The sequence below is a fragment of the Aquarana catesbeiana genome, linkage group LG01 (genome assembly GCF_042186555.1).
Source record: "Aquarana catesbeiana isolate 2022-GZ linkage group LG01, ASM4218655v1, whole genome shotgun sequence".
Lineage (NCBI taxonomy): Eukaryota > Metazoa > Chordata > Amphibia > Anura > Ranidae > Aquarana > Aquarana catesbeiana.
The window spans coordinates 526,903,159-526,923,810 of NC_133324.1; the positions used below are offsets into that span (position 1 = coordinate 526,903,159).

The 20,652-nt window shown below is 42.6% G+C and overlaps 1 protein-coding gene across 3 annotated transcripts in view; it reads right to left on the minus strand.

Annotated features, from left to right (window-relative positions):
• CREB3L3 (cAMP responsive element binding protein 3 like 3) overlaps positions 1-20,652 on the minus strand; it is a 673,320-nt gene that overhangs the window by 175,238 nt on the left and 477,430 nt on the right. For all 3 annotated transcript variants that reach the window (XM_073594674.1, XM_073594692.1, XM_073594681.1), the window contains 2 exons: positions 11,815-11,883; positions 8,739-8,823 (listed from right to left, as the gene is read on the minus strand). In XM_073594674.1, the coding sequence (XP_073450775.1) occupies positions 8,739-8,823; positions 11,815-11,883 (154 nt within the window). The remainder of the gene's footprint in view (positions 1-8,738; positions 8,824-11,814; positions 11,884-20,652) is intronic.

A 20,652-nucleotide genomic window follows, 5' to 3' on the forward strand; every position in this document is an offset into this window, starting at 1 on the left:
CAAATAGTTTGCCTCAAGGCAGACTGCTGCATTCATTTTAGAACCTTGAAACCACCAGTAAACCGACACCAACATAGCCGCCCAGTAGTAGACCTGAAAATTGGGGAGGGCTAATCCTCCAAAACAGGTAGGTAGCCACAAAGTGGAGCGCGCCAATCTGGGGTTCCCACCCCTCCAAATAAAGGTTCCCACCAGACCACCAACCTCCCCAAAAAATGAAGCAGGGACCCACACCGGGGAGTTTCTAAAAATATAATTGAATTTAGGAAGCATCATCATCTTAATGAGGCCGATGCGTCCCAATAAATTTAAGGGCAAGTCAGCCCAGGCCAAACACTTCGCACGCAACATATTCACGATGGGGCTCAAATTTTTACTTATAAAGTCTGATGGGTTTTTTGTGATCACTATCCCTAAATATTTAAATTCCGTCACCCACTGTAGTGGGGAGGATGATGGTCCAGAGGCAGCTGCGTCGTCCAGGGGGAACAGTACTGATTTGGTCCAGTTAATCTTTATACCAGATAACCCCCCAAAGTTGTCAAAGATTTTCAATGCCGCAAGAAGAGACGGGCCCGCATCATTTAGGTATAGAAGCGCGTCGTCCGCATACAGAGACAGCCGCTCTTCCAGCAGACCCACCCGCAAGCCCAGGACATCCGGAGCACTCCTGACTGAAATTGCCAGTGGCTCCAACGCCAGAGCGAACAGGCTGGGGGAGAGCGGGCAGCCCTGCCTCGTGCCGCGGAATAGATCAAAGGGCTCCGAGACCCAATTATTTGTACGGACCCTAGCTCTGGGGGCCTGATACAACAGTCGAATGCCATGTATAAACTTAGGGCCAAACCCAAATCTCTGTAATACCAGCCACAAATAGTTCCACTCCACAGAGTCAAACGCCTTTTCGGCGTCGAGTGAGGCTACAACTCTGGTCCCTGCATTGTCATGTGGAATAGTAAGATTAAGGAAGAGACGCCTCAGATTGATATCGGTTCCCTTGCCAGGCATAAATCCGGTCTGATCTATACCGATCAGGTCTTCTATGACGTGAGATAAGCGGATAGCCAGAACTTTCGCAAAGATCTTGGCATCTACATTGAGTAGCGATATTGGCCTGTACGAGGCACACTCTAGCGGATCCTTACCCGGCTTGGGAATCAACACAATTACTGCCTCGTTCATGGACTCTGGTAAAGATTCTAGGGCCATAAAATTAGATAATAGCGAGGTTAATTTAGGAGCTAAAATCTCGCTGAAGTTGGAATAGACTTCAGATGGTAGACCATCTGCCCCAGGAGCCTTCCCCCTCTTGAGATGTCCCATAGCGACCTGAATCTCCTCTAGCGAGATATCCTTCTCCAATTCTTCCCTGGCTTCAGCTGTTAAATTAGGGATGGACAATGAATCTAAGTGCTGGGAATTCTTGCGGCGACTTCCCCTGGCCCCTGCCTCTTTGTCTATGGTGAGTGGTTCTCATGGGACAGGTAAGCAGGTCATGATCTGTTCCTGGCACTGACTTGAATGTTTCTTGCAGCTCTGATGGAAGCTCCCAGGGACATGGATTCTCCACCGCCTTCCTGTGGCCAGCCCTCTCACAGCAGGTACTTACAGATGTTTTACACTCTCTGGGTCTTCATGGCCACTGTTTTTCCCTAACTTTTTGTTCCCTGTATCTCTGTCTTTTTTCAGCCCTTCTAGGTCCGAACAACGGTGCAGCTCTCACAGAGGAAGTGACTCTTCAAAATCTCATCGCCGGCACTCCTCTTCCAGGTCTAAACACTACGGTTCACCCTCAAGATCGGGGCACCATAGCAAGGACGTGTCTCGCGCTTCCACGGCTCACTCCATCCACTCAGCTGATTGTGTCTGCTGGGGGTGTAGGTCCCAAGTACCTATGGGAAAATCCCTGTGTGACCTCTGTTATGCCAAAGCAGCTGGCAAAAGAGGTGGTATGGACCAGCAGCTGAAATCCCTAGTTGAAAGGGTTGTCAAAGAGTCCCTGAGAAGTATCGAGACCAGCCAGACCCACGACCCCCCTGCAGAGCCACTACGCTCACCAGTAAGGGAGACACAAGTTCAGGAGATTTGGGAGTCCTTTCTGCCTAGCCACCCTTCGGCTGTTCCCTTGGATAGTGACTCTGAAGGGGAAGATCCCTGTGTGGTGTTTGATTTTGCCTTACTCTCTCCCTTGGTTAAAGCAATTAGAGAATCTTTAAATTGGGAAGATCCTGTGGCCGCCCCTTCCAAACAAAAGGAAATACTTCAAACAATTGAAGAAGGAACGTGTCAACTTTCCATTCCTTGCTGAACTTGGTGAAGTCATCACAGACGAATGGGGCAAGGTGGAGAAAAAGAAATCCATGCTTTCTAAAGTTCTGAGGCTTTACCCCTTCAATGATGAAGAGGTCAAGCATTTGGAGTTGGCTCCACTAGTGGATGCAGCCGTGATGAGGCTGGTAAAACATGTGACTCCTCCCTTGGAAGATACAGTCTCCTTTAAGGACGCTTTGGATAGACGAATCGACTCTGATCTGAACAGAGTTTACCTTACAGCAGGTATGGCCTGCAAGCCAGCTTTAGCTCTGGCCGCAATGTCCAAAGCCATGGAAGTCTGGACTGATAATGTGGATGAGACACTCAGGAACATCTCCGAAGATGTGGCGAGGAGTTCACCCATCCAGGAGCTAAGGCTAGCATCTGCCTTTCTGGGGGAGGCTTCCATCGATATCATCAGACTGGTGGCTTGGGTTATGCTTTCAGCTGTCACCGCCAAGCATGCCTTGTGGCTCTTTCCTTGGCTGGCTGACCCAGCATCTTAACAGGTGTGGTGCCGAATTCCTTTTGAAGGGTCTTCCCTTTTTGGCAACAAATTGTAAAACGCCATAACCCGGGCCACTGGTTATAAGTCGGGCTTCCTTCCTCAGGATCGGCATTTGCAAGGCCAGAGAAGAACTTTCCCAAGGAAACAGTACCAGGAACGTGCCAGGGAAGCTCATAGCTACAGGCCGGGCCATGAATTCTCCAGGTCATGGAAGGCAAGACAGTCATCCTTCAAAAAACCTGCCAAGAGCGGTTCAGCGGGGGAGAGGGAACCGATCAAGTCCTTTTGAGATTGGGCCCGCTCAGACAGGCCAGGTGGGGACTCTCTTGCTCCATTTTTTCCACGTCTGGATGGCCTCAATTCAGGACTTTTGGACCATCAAGACAGCCTCTTCAGGTGTTGCCTGGGCCTTCAGCAGCGCCCCCAGACTCAGGTGTGTTCCCACCTCTCTTCCGGCCTCAGAAGGAAAAAGGCTGATTCTGTTAGCCTACGTAGAATGTTTATTGGATCAAGGTGCTGCTATCCCTGTCCCAGACAACCAGCGAGGCATGGGAATTTACTCTCCTCTCTTTATGGTCCAAAAGAAGAATGTTGCATGGAGGGCCATCATAGATCTGACCCATCTGAACTGTTTTATCAAAAAAGAGAAGTTCAAGATGGAGACGCTGTCCACAATCCAGCAGTCGGTCCAATCAGGAGACTGGATGGTCTCTATAGACCTCAAAGATGCTTATTTTCATGTTCCTGTGGCAGAGGATTTTCAACAATTTCTCTGCTTCTCCATAGGCAAGCTTCATTTACAGTTCGCATTCTTTCCCTTCGGGCTATCGACATCTCCACGTGTCTTTTCAAAAGTCTTGTTGGCTGTTGTGGCTCTTTTGAGAACCAAAGGAATCCGTCTCCATCATTACTTGGATGATCTTCTACTGTTGGCTCAAGACAGAGATCGACTTCTAGAACACAGGGGTCAGGTCATCTCCACCCTCCAGGAATTTTGGTGGATCCTGAATCTAGGGAAGAGTCAGCTGGAACCGTCTCAGTCTCTTGTGTTCCTAGGCCCCATCTCTTTACCTGAGGAAAAGATTGATAGTCTGAGACAGAATTCGTCCAGCTCTCTCTGCTTCTCATCTGCATGCCCTCCAGTGTCTGAGGATTGTCGGCACCATGGTGGCCACGATACCGATGGTGAAGCGGGCACAGTGGAAGATGTGGCCCTTCCCAAAAGGCTTTCTTCATCAATGGTCAGGCAACAAAGCCCAGCTTATTCGCATTACTTCGGCCATGAGAAGTTCCATTCCATGGTGGCTCCAGCGGGAAAACCTATGCAACTGTCACTCCATTCTTCCCATCACATGGGTCACGATAACGACAGATGCCAGCAACAGGGGCTGGGGCGCCCACTGCTTGACAGAAGTGGTGTAGGGCACCTGGGACTTTCCTTGCCAAGGAACAGTTTCGAACATCTTGGAGCTAAGGGCAGCGTTCCAGGCACTTCTGGCATTTCGCCATCTGATATCAGGAGCCTTGGTTCTACTCAGACTAGACAACATGACGGCAGTAGCATACATAAGGAGACAAGGGGGTACTCAAAGTCTGTCCCTGCTTCAAGAGGTAGAACCTCTGAGCCCAGGTTCCTCTGACCTGGGCTCAGAGGAACCTGGTCAACATAACAGTAACATATGTACACGGGATCCAGAACGTCCATGCAGACTTCCGATCTTGAGTCCTTTTAGACAACGAGTGGTCTCTCCACAAGAACGCATTCGGTTGGATCTTAACTTTGGGGATCTCCCCAGAAGTCAATCTCTTTGCCTCCCCTTGCAACAAGAAACTGGCAAGGTACTACTCGAGGTTCCGGGATCCTCAGGCCTACGGGGTGGACACAGTGACGGAGCGATGGTGGTTCCGCTTATGCTTTCCCACCAACCCCCATTATTCTCCAGTTCCTGCGGAGACTTAGGTGAGAAGTAGCTGAGGTGATAGCCATAATCCCTTATTGGCCCAACAGACCTTGGTTTCCCTTCCTAATGCTTCTCAGTGTCCGGGATCTGGTCCCCTTGCCACTCAGACCAGATCTTCTGTCTCAGGGCTCAATACTACATCCCTGCCCGGCTCACCTGCGCCTAAAGGCCTGGTTTTTGAGAGGGGAAGGCTGGAGGCACTAGGTTGCCCCGAAGAGGTCATTCCCATGCTCCTCAGTGCAAGAAGGAGAAGTACCAATCGGGTATACGAAAGGATTTGGCCTAAATTCACAAGCCACATGTCCTCCAGATCCAACTCTTGTAGTGCTCCGGCAGTTCAGGACGTCTTAAGTTTTCTGCAATCGGGACTGGATATCTTCTTGTCTGTTAGTTCATTCCATGTTCAAGTGTCAGCAATTTCAGCCTTCTCTGAGGTGTCATGGGCCAAACAACCTCTGGTCCAACAGTTCTTCAAGGGGGCAGTCAGGTTCAGACCGCAGAGGAAACCTAGGTTCCCCAAATGGGACCTTCCACTAGTACTTGATTTTTTTCTCGTAACTTGACAAACCACTCTCGATCAGAGAACTTACCCTTAAGACTACCTTCCTGGTAGCTATAATTTTGGTGAAGAGGATTTCTGAAATTCAGTCTCTTGGGTCAAACAAGCCCTTTTTCACCTTTTTTCCAGACAGAGTGGTTCTAATCCCGATGTTAGGTGCAAATCCCAAGGTCACCTCAATCTTTCACGAGAACCAGGAAATCATGTTTCCTACCTTTAATTCAGCCGGAAGTCTAGAACTACATCCCCTCGATGTGGGAGTTGCCTTGAAGCTATACCTGGAGGCTACAGCTTCTTTTCGACAATCTGACTACCTCTTTGTCCTGTTCCACGGGAAAAACAAGGGCCTCCAGGCTTTCATCAGATCCATTGCTGCATGGGTTGTTCAGACTATCCAATGGGCTTATAAAGAGAAGGGCTTGGCTTCTCCTGAGGAGGTAACATCGCACTCAACCAGAAGTCTCTCAACTTCATGGGCAGCCTCACGTCATGTTGCACCTGAAGTGATCTGCAGAGCATCTCCCTGGTCATCAATCCATACTTTTATGTCTCATTATTGTGTTGAACCAGCTACTTTGTCTTCTGTCAATTTTGGTTTGAAAGTACTGTCGGTTGATGGTGTTAATTAAATCTTTAGTACAGGGATTTGTTGTGCCAGATACAAAGGAATTGAATAATGAAATACAAAAAATAAAAAGCTGCTAACACTAGATTGCTTGGTACAATTTAAAGAAATGGGAAAGGAGGTGTAGCGCTTAAAAATAAAAATCAATAATAACATTCATCAAAAAACGTTTGATCGATCAGCATAAAGTTCCTTTAAGGTGTCTTCATATATGGAGGGAAAGACAGACCATCCCACAATAGTACTGACTTTTACCATCAGTGTATGGGGTATACACTTTTGGGTGTACCCCCATTAAGGCTTCAGGTGGCCCCACCGAAACATCTTTCTTTTTTTCAAAATATGGGGGTTTTTTTTTCCTTGCAGAAAATGCCCAATCTGCAAACTAAATGCGAATAGGAGTAGGAGGACTGATTCTTTTCAGTCCACTTCCACACATGAGACATTTCCCATAAAACCATTTATTACTTGCTCCACTAAACATGTGGCGTACGTTATTCAATGCCCGTGTGGGCTGCAATATATAGGGCGTACTATATGCATGTTACACATCAGACTAAGTGAGCATGTTGCTAACATCAAGAGAGGCCATCTTAAACATAGCCTTTCTAAGCACTATGCCCTTAAGCACGATTGCAAGCCAGATGGTACCATCTTCTTAGGGATTCATAAGTTCTCTGGTCACTGGAGGGGGAGCAACATCCCACCTAGAGACCAGATGAATTTATGAAGCACAGACATATAATCCCTTTGGCATGAACATCGAATGGGATGTCAACTCCTTTATCAACAATAGTTAGGCTGAGTTGCTTGTTTTTTCTTTTTTTAAGTTCTTTGTTTTTTTTAAAATTAATTTATCTTTATGTGTATATCTGGTGTTGACTGCGCTACCATCTAAATCAACCTACATATACATCAGTTATTAGTGTTAACTATATATATCACTCAGATTTATCTTTCTATACACCATATATAAATAAAATAAAATGTATACAGTCCAGCTAGAATACACTTGTGCTGATATAAACGTGGGTCCCTATGGGGGTAATCCACTGCCGTTGTGCTGTTTAAGGTGCTCTGTTTTCTCCTTAGTGTTTAAAGTGCTTTTCAGTGCCAACACCACCACCGCATAAAAATTGCTAAATTTTGATTGGCTTGTATTTTAGTTATAATATACAAGTTCTTTTTTCTATTTTTGTATTATTGTTGTAATGTGATTTCACCACAAGATGCCGCCACCTCTCATTTATCGCCTTTAATGTGTATTAGGTTCATCCCTCTTTTACTCTACGATTCGATTTTTGGTTCTTTATGATTATTTTTAATCATTTGAACTAATTATTGAACTATTGGATCTGTATTTTGTATGTTTCCTTATTTTGATTATGATGCAGACACCGATTATTTTTGGTCTGTGGAACGCATATTATACTATGAGTACTTCCGGGTTGTATTGAGTACCTCCAGGTTGTATTGAGCACTTCCGGGTCGTATTGAGTTTTACATTAATTTCTTGGTATTCTGCTCGTTTTATGTTTCCGCCCTTTTCACCTCCCCATACTATATAAATAGAAGTCTCACACGTCGTAACCACGCCCCTGATGATGCACTTTTGCTGACGAAACGTTGGGTGAAGTCTGGGATGTGTGATGCAGATCGCGGGTGGTGATGTGGCGGCCTTTTTAGTGGTTTGAAACGCTGCACGTTTCTACATGCCTGTTTTACCTACATTAAATGTGAGTGGATCTATTTTTATCTTCAATAATTTGGTTTGTATCGATCATTGCGCAATGAGCGTTCCTTTCTATTTTTATATACATGTGGATGCTGGAGCTTGTCTGCAATAGGTCTTTTCTGGATGTGGAGTGATTTCCTTACCCTTAATGGTCTCACATGAGGTGGAACAGCTTTAACTGAATGTGGAGTGGAACAGTGTTTGTAGGAAGGATTAATGGTGCTGCTATTCAGTATATTTAAAAGTGTATACCCCATACATTGATGGTAAGAGTCAGTACTATTGGGTGATGGTGATAGCCTGTATTTCCTTCTATATATGAAGACACCTTAAAGGGACTTTATGCTGATCGATCAAACGTTTTTTGATGAATTTTATTATTGATTTTTATTTTTAAGCGCTACACCTCCTTTCCCATTAATTAAATATTTGTTCAGCATTTTTGCCCACCCGGATGTGTATGGCGAGTTCTTTCCCACACGTTGCTGCCATGGAGTCTGTCAGGAAAATGGAAAATTCCTATTAAAATACTTACCGTAATTTACCTTTCTTGATGGACTCCATGGCAGCAGGAGTTCCCTCCCAAATGGCTGGAGTAGGCTAGTTATCGAACAGGGAGCAAAGATTTATGGGAGTAGTGTCCTATAGGGTAGTAGAGGTGGGACTAAACTCACACGTTGCTGCTATGGAGTCCATCAGAAAAGGAAAATTACAGTAAGTATTTTGATAGGATTTTTGCATTATACCTGTTTGGTAGTTTTAAGTAATTTCCTAGCAAAAAATTGTTCTGGACGCAAAGTGGGAAAACATGCATTGGGCATTACTTTTATACATTTGATGTGGCAACTGTCCAAAGTTTTTTTAGAAAATGTGTAGATGTTTCACACACACACACACACACACACACACACATATATATATATATATAAAAATAAATCTCCCTTATGAAAACATTTTGTGGAAAGATTCCTTCTAAAGACTATGATAAAAGCTAAAATTATAGAAACTTTTGAAGAACAAACTAATTCAGTACTAACTGCTACACAGGTGCTTGTTTGAGTTGCTTTTCCTGCAGAATGGGAGACCAACGCCTGCAGTTTTCGTAGTTGTTCAAGGAGGGACCTAGGCAATTAGAGAAATTAGAGATTATAAATATGTTTAAAATTCATATCGTATACTAGGTTTTTTCTTTGCCACACTACAAAATGCAAATTTTCTTGGAGTGTTTTTCTCTTTATTTAAAAGGAAATCAGTTTTTTTAATTAAGAACACATTCACTGCGCTGTACTCCCTCCAACACCTTGAGTACGGACCTACCAGGAACCATGGAACCCACGTGATTGTAATCACTTGTTTAGAACAGAACTTTGGTAATTTGAACAGACTTAGGCTTGGTTTCCACTAGTGTGACTTGTCATGCAACTTGGGACTGCAATGTCGCATGACAAGTCGTACCCCATGATTTCCAATGAGTACCGTTCATATCTGTGCGACTTCAAGTCACAGTGACTTCAAAGTAGTCCCTGCACTACTTTGGTCCCACTTTGATGCGACTTGAGGTTCATAGACCTCAAGAATACACAGGCATTGTTTCAAATCGCATGACTTTCAGGTCACAATAGTGGAATCCTAGCCTTATGCTTTGTATTGTCAGCAATAAACATTCCATTTGGATACATTTCGAGCTCTAATAAGCGATTACTGTGTTCATTTTTATAGTATTCTTTAAACGGAACTCCAGGCAGTTAATAAAATGCACAGGTTAATGCAGCTCTGAAACCATTTCTACATCCTTTTTTAAAATGCAAGTAGTGCAAGTGCCTTATGCCGCGTACACACGAGCGGACTTCACGGCAGACTTTGCCCGGCGGACGGGATTTTGTCGGACAATTCGATCGTGTGTGGGCTCCAGCGGACTTTGTTTTCTCAAAAGTTGGACGGACTTAGATTTGAAACATGTTTTAAATCAATCCGTCAAAATCGAGTCCGGTCGAAAAGTCCGCTCGTCTGTATGCTAGTTCGACGGACAAAAAGCCACGCTAGGGCAGCTATTGGCTACTGGCTATGAACTTCCTTGTTTTAGTCCGGTCGTACGTCATCACGTACGAATTCGACGGACTTTGGTGGATTGTGTGTAGGCAAGTCCGTTCATTCAGAAAGTCAGTCGTAAAGTATGTCAAAGTCCGCCGGGCAAAGTCTGCCGTAAAGTCCGCTCGTGTGTACATGGCATTAGTTTGACCTGGTATCAGCCAACTGAAGTACCTGTACAGCAGAGCTCACTCTGGAAGTGGGAGATGCAATCAGATTGGTAAAAGGAGAGGGCAGAGTCACAGAGAGATGAACTCCTCAGTATGCTACTTCTCCCTTCACTGTCCAGCCACTGGGTGGGCATGGTGATGAAACCTATAAGTGAAAGTTAAACTGCACCAATAAAAGATCAGGCCAGCAGCTATGGAGCAGGACTGTGCTGTGTGGCAGATCTGTGTAAATCTCATGACTGGATGGACAGAAATACAAATAGTTTTGTCCTGTAAAACAACTCCCGTATACGCATTTGTAGCGGTGCCCCCTTGGGGTCGCTGCATGTAGTAACCCTGTTTGGCCAGGCATTTACTTCAGACACACTTTGCCAGTCAATGAACAGTCCTTTAGCTTGTTTTTTTTGTTATTTTATTTAGGGGATTAAACTTGGATGGGGAAAAGGGACATGCGATGCCCAAATAATGAATCTTGCTTGTTTGAACCCCCTACTCACCTGCCCCACCAATGTTCCCCCTTTCTCATCTCCCCCACTACTGTACCTCCATGCACATCTGCTCCACCACTGAACCATCTTCTCATCTGTCCTAACACTGAACTTAACTGCGTATCTGCCCCACCACTGTAACCCCCTGCTCATGTGTTCCACCGATGTACCTCCTTTCTCCTCTGCCCCAACACTTAACCGCCTCTGCTCATCTTTCCCACCACTGTAATCCCCTTCTCATCTGGCACAACACTGAACCCCCCTGATTCTCTGTCCCACATATAGATTCCATGTAGCTTCAATATAGTTGAATCTATATTGACAGTCTCTAGAGCTCCACACTCCTCCAGCATCACTTTGCTTTCTCTACTGTACAATCCTTGATTTCTGTCACCGTAAGCACATGGTTAGGCCTCACCCTGAAAAATTCCCAACAGTTCAATAATAGCCATTTGCTAGCAGGGGTCTGCAATCCCCTTTGGTGTAGCAACCAAATAGCGATGGAAAAGGACATTTGTGCTAACTGAAACTTGGTGGACAAATGATCCCAGAAAATCCAGTGCAAATCCTGCCAACCCTCTGGAGCTGCAAGTTGCTGCAGCAACTTGACTTCAATGACACCACAGTCTCTCTCTCTGGCTTCACATCCAATCCTGGCATGTCCCTCCCAGAGCTTCTCACTGTGCTTCTCACTCACCAACCCCGGAATGGATCCCTCCTGAATGACTTGCCTGGCAGTGCTCCCCACTGTCCCCCTCCTGCTCCCGGTCAGGACACCTCTTAATTACCCTGCAGAGAGAGGCTCCCTCCCAGCTCCCAAGCTCCAGACCCGAGGTCACCCCCCCCAGAAAGGGGGTTTCCTCAAGGGCCACGACAGTCTAACACTCCATCACTCAGTTCTTCCACCCGACAACTTCTCCCACAACAGGCTAACCACGAGTATATATAGGAGGCCTGCCAATCCTAGTTGGGGATTGGTCAGGGCTCCCAGATACACTCCATGCCACACCCATCCTCTGCCCTGCCTCTTTTCCAGAACCCTCTGGAAACAGAGGAGGTGCCAGAGAGATGAAGTACATGTCAGTCTCCTGCTGCTTCACTAAACCACTCCCCAGCCCCTAGATCAAAAACAGGCCTAGCTCACAGCTAGGCCTGCCTAAATTTACCTGTGCTGGCTGTAACGTAAACACACTACTCTAGCAACCTACCTACCTAAGGTAGAGGGTGCTACATATGTATTTCACCTGTGTATTTGGCTGTTAGCCTGGAGTTTAGCTTTTAGCCTAGGTTCACGTTGCTTTTAGAACTGGTTACAAAGGGCAGTTAATCCATAAGGCCATGTGAAATGTTATCAGATATTTACTTACATATTATGCTTCTCCAGCTGCAGAACCTTACGTTGAAGTTCCTGGTTTTGAGCTGCGCAAGCAGACATCCTGAAAAATATAGTTAATATGAGCAATTACTGGTCTTTGTCTTCACCTCTCTACACAAAGTCTATTAGCATATTCAAAGTACTTAAAACTGAAGATATACAAGTTCTAACAACATCTCCCCAGACCTGTATTTCCACCTCTGCGCTATACTTATAAATATTTATTTTATTTTTTATTTTTTATTTATACTCATGATTGCTATTTCTTTAACACATAGATGATACAACGGTTACGCTCCTGATGAGGGGCTATAAGGCCCCGAAACGACGTAGAGCTCAGATCCACCGTTTTGTATACATAATGATTCATCACAAATGTATGAACGTTCCTACCTACTGTATGTCATTTTTTGCATTAATAATTCTTGTCGAATCTTATACAATGTTTAAATGTTTTTAATCATTATTATTGAGCTATGTGCCAGCATATATAGAGCCTTGTGCCTTAATATGTATGTAATGATATGTAATTTTGCAATTTTTGTATTATCTCAAGAATAAATCGCATTTTTTTTCCAATTTACATTCTTGCCCCCTTGTGCCTCATTCAAAGTCCCGCATCTGTTCTCTTTTACTTATGCATAGAGCCGGGATGGAGGAGGGGTATTGGACGGCCCCACTGTCCTCATGCAAAGTCCCAATTAGTATCTTGTTACATATACTTATAAATGTCAAACCCCTACTGAAGCTGCCACTTTATAATAAAGTATATGAAAACCGACTTCACCAAAGGAAAATTGAGGATGAATAGTGGCGCTGATCCCCAGGTGGTGGGGAGATGTCAGACACTCCTATACAGCCAGTTTACTGAATATAGACGTGACTAAATAAACTAATACTAGATGGGGAAGATTGACATATTATACATCAATAAACCCTATTGCCCAAAAAAATATTATTAATATGAGCTAGTAATAAATTATATATATACACAACACCTTGTGAAAGTGGTATACAAATATATAAATCCAAAAAAAAAAATTATTATTATAAAATAATAAATTGATAAAATAAAAAAAATAATATATATATATATAAAGTCCAAAGATCAATCAATCGTGAAACAAAAAATGAAGAAAGTCCAAGAAAAGTGATGGTTACTCCAAAACTGCTCAGCTGTGTTTCAAAACATCCACCACACCTCTGTGACGTGATTCCACTCCCTTCTGAAATTCAAACTCACCAGCTTTTAAGGCCTCTCACTCTCGTGTTTGGCCTGACAGAGCTTCTAACTCACCATCATGGGGGTCAACATGCGAGCATACACATCCACTGCTCCATAATACAACCGATTTCCTTATATTGGTAGTGTGACATATAAATAAAAAGAAGCTCCAATAGTGTAATCCCGTTTAAAAGGTTTAATCACACATAAAAACACCTTCAATGAACCCACATTTGAAATAAAAACAATGGGCAAATCACTTCACAGCAAATAGAAATATCTCATGGCAAAGCATGTGATGGCAACTGAAATAGCAACAGGCAGCCTCGGCGGACCCAGGAAGTGTGTGCGCGCTCACGTTCGTCTCACCCGTCCGCAGCACTCGTCCCTTCACTGGTTCTCCGCTCTGTCCCCCTTCGCTCCCTCCTCTAGCACTCCTGTAGGATCGCCGTGTAGCCACGCCCTGACAAGTTTCGTCATAAGGACTTAATCATGGGGTTGGCTAACTGGCGGATCAGTCAGATATTTAACCAAATCAGAATTAGAGTGGGCGGGTACAACTCACTCAGCGTTCACACACTTCCTGTGTCTCCGTATATACAATGTATAGCCCTTCTCTTTATTCTGGATTATGGTTCAATACTAAATATATTTCAGTCAATATTTTAAAGGTAAATCCGTGGCAATCAGCTAACAATATTCCTCCCCTTTACATTAGTACACTGCCCATCATACAGAGGGATTATTTACTTCCCAAATGTTTCTCAGTAATATTGAATTAGCTTAAACGAATCACTGCTACACCACCATTAGAAGTCAGTTAAATTTACCCACATTAATAGTGAATACGAAATAAGATTGGTGATTCCTAGTGCAGAAAACATATATGCATATAAACACATGCATATAAATATACATGCATATAAATAAATATATACATATATTCACACAAAAAAACTTATATATATATGAAAAAGTTACCATATTACTCAGTGTAATTCATAGTGTAAAATTATAAGTGTAAAATTATATTACCAAATTATATCATGACATAGCCTCTCGTGAAAAGTGACCATTAGAAAATCATACTTCCGTGATGATACATATTAAAATTATGTGTATATATCAAAAAAATATATATATGTATATATATGTGCAAACTACAAAACATTCTTATGTACCACAAAATTGTGAAAGGGGATATTTTTGTGTGTATATGGCCACACAATGGGGTAACTCCATTCTGTGTCCCCCTGACTTCTACACTATACCTATGTCTCTAACATTGCTAGCAGTCACTAATAAAGCAGTTCAAGTCCAGTTCTATGTTCATACCTCTAGGGAACAAACATTTTAGGAGAAAGATCCATCGGGTTTCTCTCTGAGAGAGATCCCTAACCCAATTGGATCCTCTCCAGGACTGATATACTACATCCAAACCACAGAATTGTAAAAGGCTTGGGTCCTGATTGTGTCTCTCCTTAAAATGGAGAGACACACTGTGGTATTGGAAACCTTTTTGGATGTTGGCTAAATGTTCTGCGATTCGCACTCTCAATAGTCTCTTCGTGCAGCCCACATAAAATAGACCGCACGGGCACCATAAAAGATCAGCGCCACTATTCATCCTCAATTTTCCTTTGGTGAATTCGGTTTTCATATACTTTATTATAAAGTGGCAGCTTCGGTAGGGGTTTGACATTTATAAGTATAGCGCAGAGGTGGAAATACAGGTCTGGGGCGACGTTGTTTGAACCTGTATATCTTCAGTTTTAATTATCAGTTTTAATTATCTTATTATAATTATCTTATTCAGTTTAATTATCTTATCTTATTATTATCTTATTAATTATCTGCTATGGAAGCTATTAACTTCTAATCAAAAAGACAGTTTAATCCTGATAGTGTCTTCTTGAGCAGCACTGAAATGGGTGATTGTGATGAAGACACTACATCCCTTTTAAAAAATTTGGATCACTTGCTTGAAAAACAGCTTAAAACTTGGTGGGATGTATTCACATTTAAACATTATCTCAGAGAAAAATTGATTTTTAAAAGCCTTAGATGGGAAGTGCCCCCTCAGGATGCACTTACAGACCCCTCCTTTATGAAACAGTGGTTGGAATTTTTTAACAAAGCGGGTTTGGAACTTCAGGATCTTGTGCTAACAAGAAAGCAATTTAAATTGACTAAAATTAATGAACAGATTAAGGATATAGAAAGGAAATTGGAGCCCATTAAGGGCACCAATCCCATTCTGGAATTTAACAATAATATGAAGAAAAAACTAGAGAAACTTGATCGTGAAGTACAAAAGAAGGTTAAAAAATACATTAGAGATTCTACAGATTTTAAAAATAACAAAATCTATGTGTGGTAGAACTCCAGTGTAGGGGTTGAACCCATGGAGTTAAACAATACAGAAGGTGTAGTCCCCATTTCCTCATCAGGAAACCAACCGGAGAGATCCTTGGGGAAAAAGAATGGGAAAGGGAAAACAGAGCAAAATACACCAGGACACCCCCGTAGGGGGTCACAAGCACAATATGGGGGTGGTTACCCATATGGAGGTTTCCAACAAGGGGAAGGTTACCATTCACCAAGGCCCATGCATGGGGCCAGGGGTGGGTATAGACAACAACCTAACCATCATCCCCCATATCGTCCAGTGCAACAATATAGAGGGAACCAATCTACCAATTATAATGCCCATCATTTCCCCCAATCATATCAAGAGGGGTACTCTACTCCACCCCATAACTATTATCCAGATATGGTAAATCAGATCCCCACTTACAATAGATATGCACCCCTGAGTGATTATGAAGTAAATGAGCAGGAGCATCCCAATTACCAAAGGCCTGGCCCCCAACCTTTTTTAGGGCATTGAGGAAGGAGGGGGAGGGGGGGAGGGACTCAAAGAGCGAATGCTCGTCTCAACAGCAACAGGGGTGGAGGGAGGAGTGGAACGGATCACTACCCAAACAGAGAACCTATACCCTTTCCAAGAGAAGAAGGGGGTGTAGAGCAGGTAGAGCCAAACAACCCAAAAAAGAGACCAAGAGATGTGTAAATGATGGAATCTTTAATCTCAGTGGGACACAACTCAATCATAATGAATTAAATACATTGGGTCTGGGGCTGAAATGTGCACCAAGGAAACCAATGAACAAATTTGAGGTATTCATTGACACTCATAAATTTTTCCGCACGTTAAATATTAAACATTTTTTGAGTCATCCTATTGAAGAGATATCACTGTGAATCAGAGGAGGATAGATTTGGATTTGAGGAACAAATCTTTGATCAACCCCCAAAATTCTAGCAACCACTTCATTGACGTATTCAAAAACCTTGTCCTGAGTGATATAGAACGATTGAACCCTATCAAAAGAGTCAATCCCGACTATATCATAAATGGTATTAAATCATTAGAGGAGAAAAAAGATATTATCCGACCAGCGGACAAGGGGGAGGTGTAATAATTTTGGAAAAAACTTTCTATCATAAACAATTGGTGGAAATGTTGGGAGATCGTACTACTTATTATAGATTATCTTCAGACCCCACAAATGAATACAGAGCCCAGTTAAGTGCTCTGGTAGAGTGGGGCTATAGTATGGATGCCCTTAATGGCAAAGAAAAAAACTATTTGGTTCCCAGTTCATGTCGCATCCCAATCATCTATACGTTGCCGAAGATTCACAAAGATGTAAGGGTACCGCCGGCACGTCCTATTGTGAACGGCATCGGATCAGTCACGGCTCGATTGGGGGAATTTCTAGACAAATTCCTCCAACCTAGCGTAAAAGCAACTAGAGCCTATCTCAAAGATACTACTGATCTGCTTCGATCTTTACAGGAGGTCAAATTTGATCCAACCTCAGAAGTGTATTTAGTGACGGCCGATGTGGCCTCACTGTACACTATCATCCAGCATGAGGATGCGGCATTATCTTTGAACTGGGCATTGAGTAGGAGAGATGATATCCCTCATGTACAGAAGGTGTTTGTGGGTCATGCTTTAGATTTTTGCATGACCCACAACTACTTCTGGTATGATGGGCATTTCTTCTCACAGAAGGTTGGCGTGGCGATGGGAGCCAAATATGCTCCCAGCCTAGCCAACTTATTTTTGGCAGAGTGGGAGGATAGACGGGTGTTTAACCCAAACCCTACCCAGCTGCGGTGCTACCGTAGATTTATTGATGATCTCCTGTTCATTTGGGAGGGATCAAGGGAGTCTGCGATTGATTTCATCTCTTTTCTCAATAACAACTCGAATAATATTCGGTTGGATCATGTCATTAGTGATACCTCAGTAAATTTTCTGGATGTTACTTTAACTAAGACTAATAACACCATCAGTACAAAGGTCTACTTTAAAATGACAGACCGGAACAGCTACTTGTCCATTAGATTTGGATAAAAAACATACCAAAGGGGCAGATGCTTAGAGTTCGACGTAACTGTTCAGACTTAGACACATATGCCATCCAAGTGAATAATCTGAAAGAAAGGTTCCTGCAAAAGGGGTATAAAGATGACGCTTTGAATAACATCATCCAGGAGGTAGCCAACATCCCTAGGGAAGAATGTTTGAAAGAGAAATTGTATGGTACCAACTAACCAACATCAGCTTGGGTTCATCTCGGATTTCCATCACCAGTACAGGGATGTGGAGATGATCTTTAAGAGACATTGGCACATTTTGTGTAGGGATAGACATCTGGGGGATGTTCTACCGAGTTGCCCTAAATTTATCTATAGACGGGCCCCAAGCTTTGGCCAAAGGGTAGTGAAAAAAAATCTTAAGTCGACCAAATGACCAAACCATAAAAAATTGATGTACAGGGATTCTATGCATGTAGAAAATGCATTTGTTGCAAAACAGTAAAAGTTATTAATAGGGGTTTGACTCAAATTACTAATGCGGATAATGAAACGTTTAGAATCAGAGAATTTATTACATGCAATTCCTCTCATGTAGTCTATCTTTTATGCTGCCCGTGCGGTCTATTTTATGTGGGCTGCACGAAGAGACTATTGAGAGTGCGAATCGCAGAACATTTAGCAACATCCAAAAAGGTTTCCAATACCACAGTGTGTCTCTCCATTTAAGGAGAGACACAATCAGGACCCAAGCCTTTTACAATTCTGTGGTTTGGATGTAGTATATCAGTCCTGGAGAGGATCCAATTGGGTTAGGGATCTCTCTCAGAGAGAAACCCGATGGATCTTTCTCCTAAAATGTTTGTTCCCTAGAGGTATGAACATAGAACTGGACTTGAACTGCTTTATTAGTGACTGCTAGCAATGTTAGAGACATAGGTATAGTGTAGAAGTCAGGGGGACACAGAATGGAGTTACCCCATTGTGTGGCCATATACACACAAAAATATCCCCTTTCACAATTTTGTGGTACATAAGAATGTTTTGTAGTTTGCACATATATATACATATATATATTTTTTTGATATATACACATAATTTTAATATGTATCATCACGGAAGTATGATTTTCTAATGGTCACTTTTCACGAGAGGCTATGTCATGATATAATTTGGTAATATAATTTTACACTTATAATTTTACACTATGAATTACACTGAGTAATATGGTAACTTTTTCATATATATATAAGTTTTTTTGTGTGAATATATGTATATATTTATTTATATGCATGTATATTTATATGCATGTGTTTATATGCATATATGTTTTCTGCACTAGGAATCACCAATCTTATTTCGTATTCACTATTAATGTGGGTAAATTTAACTAACTTCTAATGTGGTGTAGCAGTGATTCGTTTAAGCTAATTCAATATTACTGAGAAACATTTGGGAAGTAAATAATCCTTCTGTATGATGGGCAGTGTACTAATGTAAAGGGGAGGAATATTGTTAGCTGATTGCCACGGATTTACCTTTAAAATATTGATTGAAATATATTTAGTATTGAACCATAATCCAGAATGAAGAGAAGGGCTATACATTGTATATACGGAGACACAGGAAGTGTGTGAACGCTGAGTGAGTTGTACCCGCCCACTCTAATTCTGATTTGGTTGAATATCTGACTGATCCGCCGGTTAGCCAACCCCATGATTAAGTCCTTATGACGAAACATGTCGGGGCGTGGCTACACGGCGATCCTACAGGAGTGCTAGAGGAGGGAGTGAAGGGGACAGAGCGGAGAACCAGTGAAGGGACGAGTGCTGCGGACGGGTGAGACGAACGTGAGCGCACACACTTCCTGGGTCCGCCGAGGCCGCCTGTTGCTATTTCAGTTGCCATCACATGCTTTGCCGTGAGATATTTCCATTTGCTGTGAAGTGATTTGCCCCTTGTTTTTATTTCAACTGTGAGTTCATTGAAGGTGTTTTTATGTGTGATTAAACCTTTTAAACGGATTACACTATTGGAGCTTCTTTTTATTTATATGCCACACTAACAACATAAGGAAATCGGTTGTCCTATGGAGCAGTGGATGTGTATGCTCGCATGTTGACCCCCATGATGGTGGGTTAGAAGCTCTGTCAGGCCAAACACGAGAGTGAGAGGCCTTAAAAGCTGGTGAGTTTGAATTTCAGAAGGGAGTGGAATCACGTCACAGAGGTGTGGTGGATGTTTTGAAACACAGTTGAGCAGTTTTGGAGTCACCCTCACTTTTCTTGGACTTTCTTCATTTTTTGTTTCACGAATGATTGATCTTTGGACTTTATATATATATATTAATTTTTTTTTTATCAATTTATCATTTTATAATAATTTTTTTTTTGGATTTATATATTTATATACCACTTTCACAAGGTGTTGTGTGTGTATATATATAATTTTTCACTAGCTCATATTAATAATAATTTTTTGGGCACTAGGGATTATTGATGTATAATATGTCAATCTTCCCCATCTAGTATTAGTTTTTATTAGTCACGTCTATATTCAGTTCACTGGCTGTATAGGAGTGTCTGACATCTCCCCACCACCTGGGGATCAGCGCCACTATTCATCCTCAATTTTCCTTTGGTGAATTTGGTTTTCCGCCGCAGTTAGCTGCTTCTGTCAGCGGATGTCCCAACCCTCCACACACGAGGGGAAACAAGGGGGGGACTATAGCGGTACTGAAGGTAGTCAAGAATTTGATAGAGGAAAAATGAAAATGAAAAAGTAATATAATAAAATTTATATATTTTAATGAAAAACAATGTTTAAAAATTATTACAGTGTCACATACAGTCGTATTTTATAGCAAGAGCAATCTATACAACCATACGAATTGCACCCAATAGTAACAGGGGGTACATATATGACTTAGTTTTCTCGACCGGTTTCGCGGTATTCACCGCTTCCTCAGGAGAGTACAGTCTAAAAAGTAACATGAAAAGCATATAATGAATACAAACAGGTCTGCAAATACATGATAGCTTCTTAATATAGTTGCAGCAAAGTCATAATGCATAAAACATTTACATACAAATTGGATACAAAAAGGGCAGGCTCACCCGTTCAGACATTCTCTGTGGGAGTGTATAGTCCCATATAATTCCCCCCGCGGCGAACACAGGGGATAGCGAACAGCCTCTGGTAAGTAAAACAATT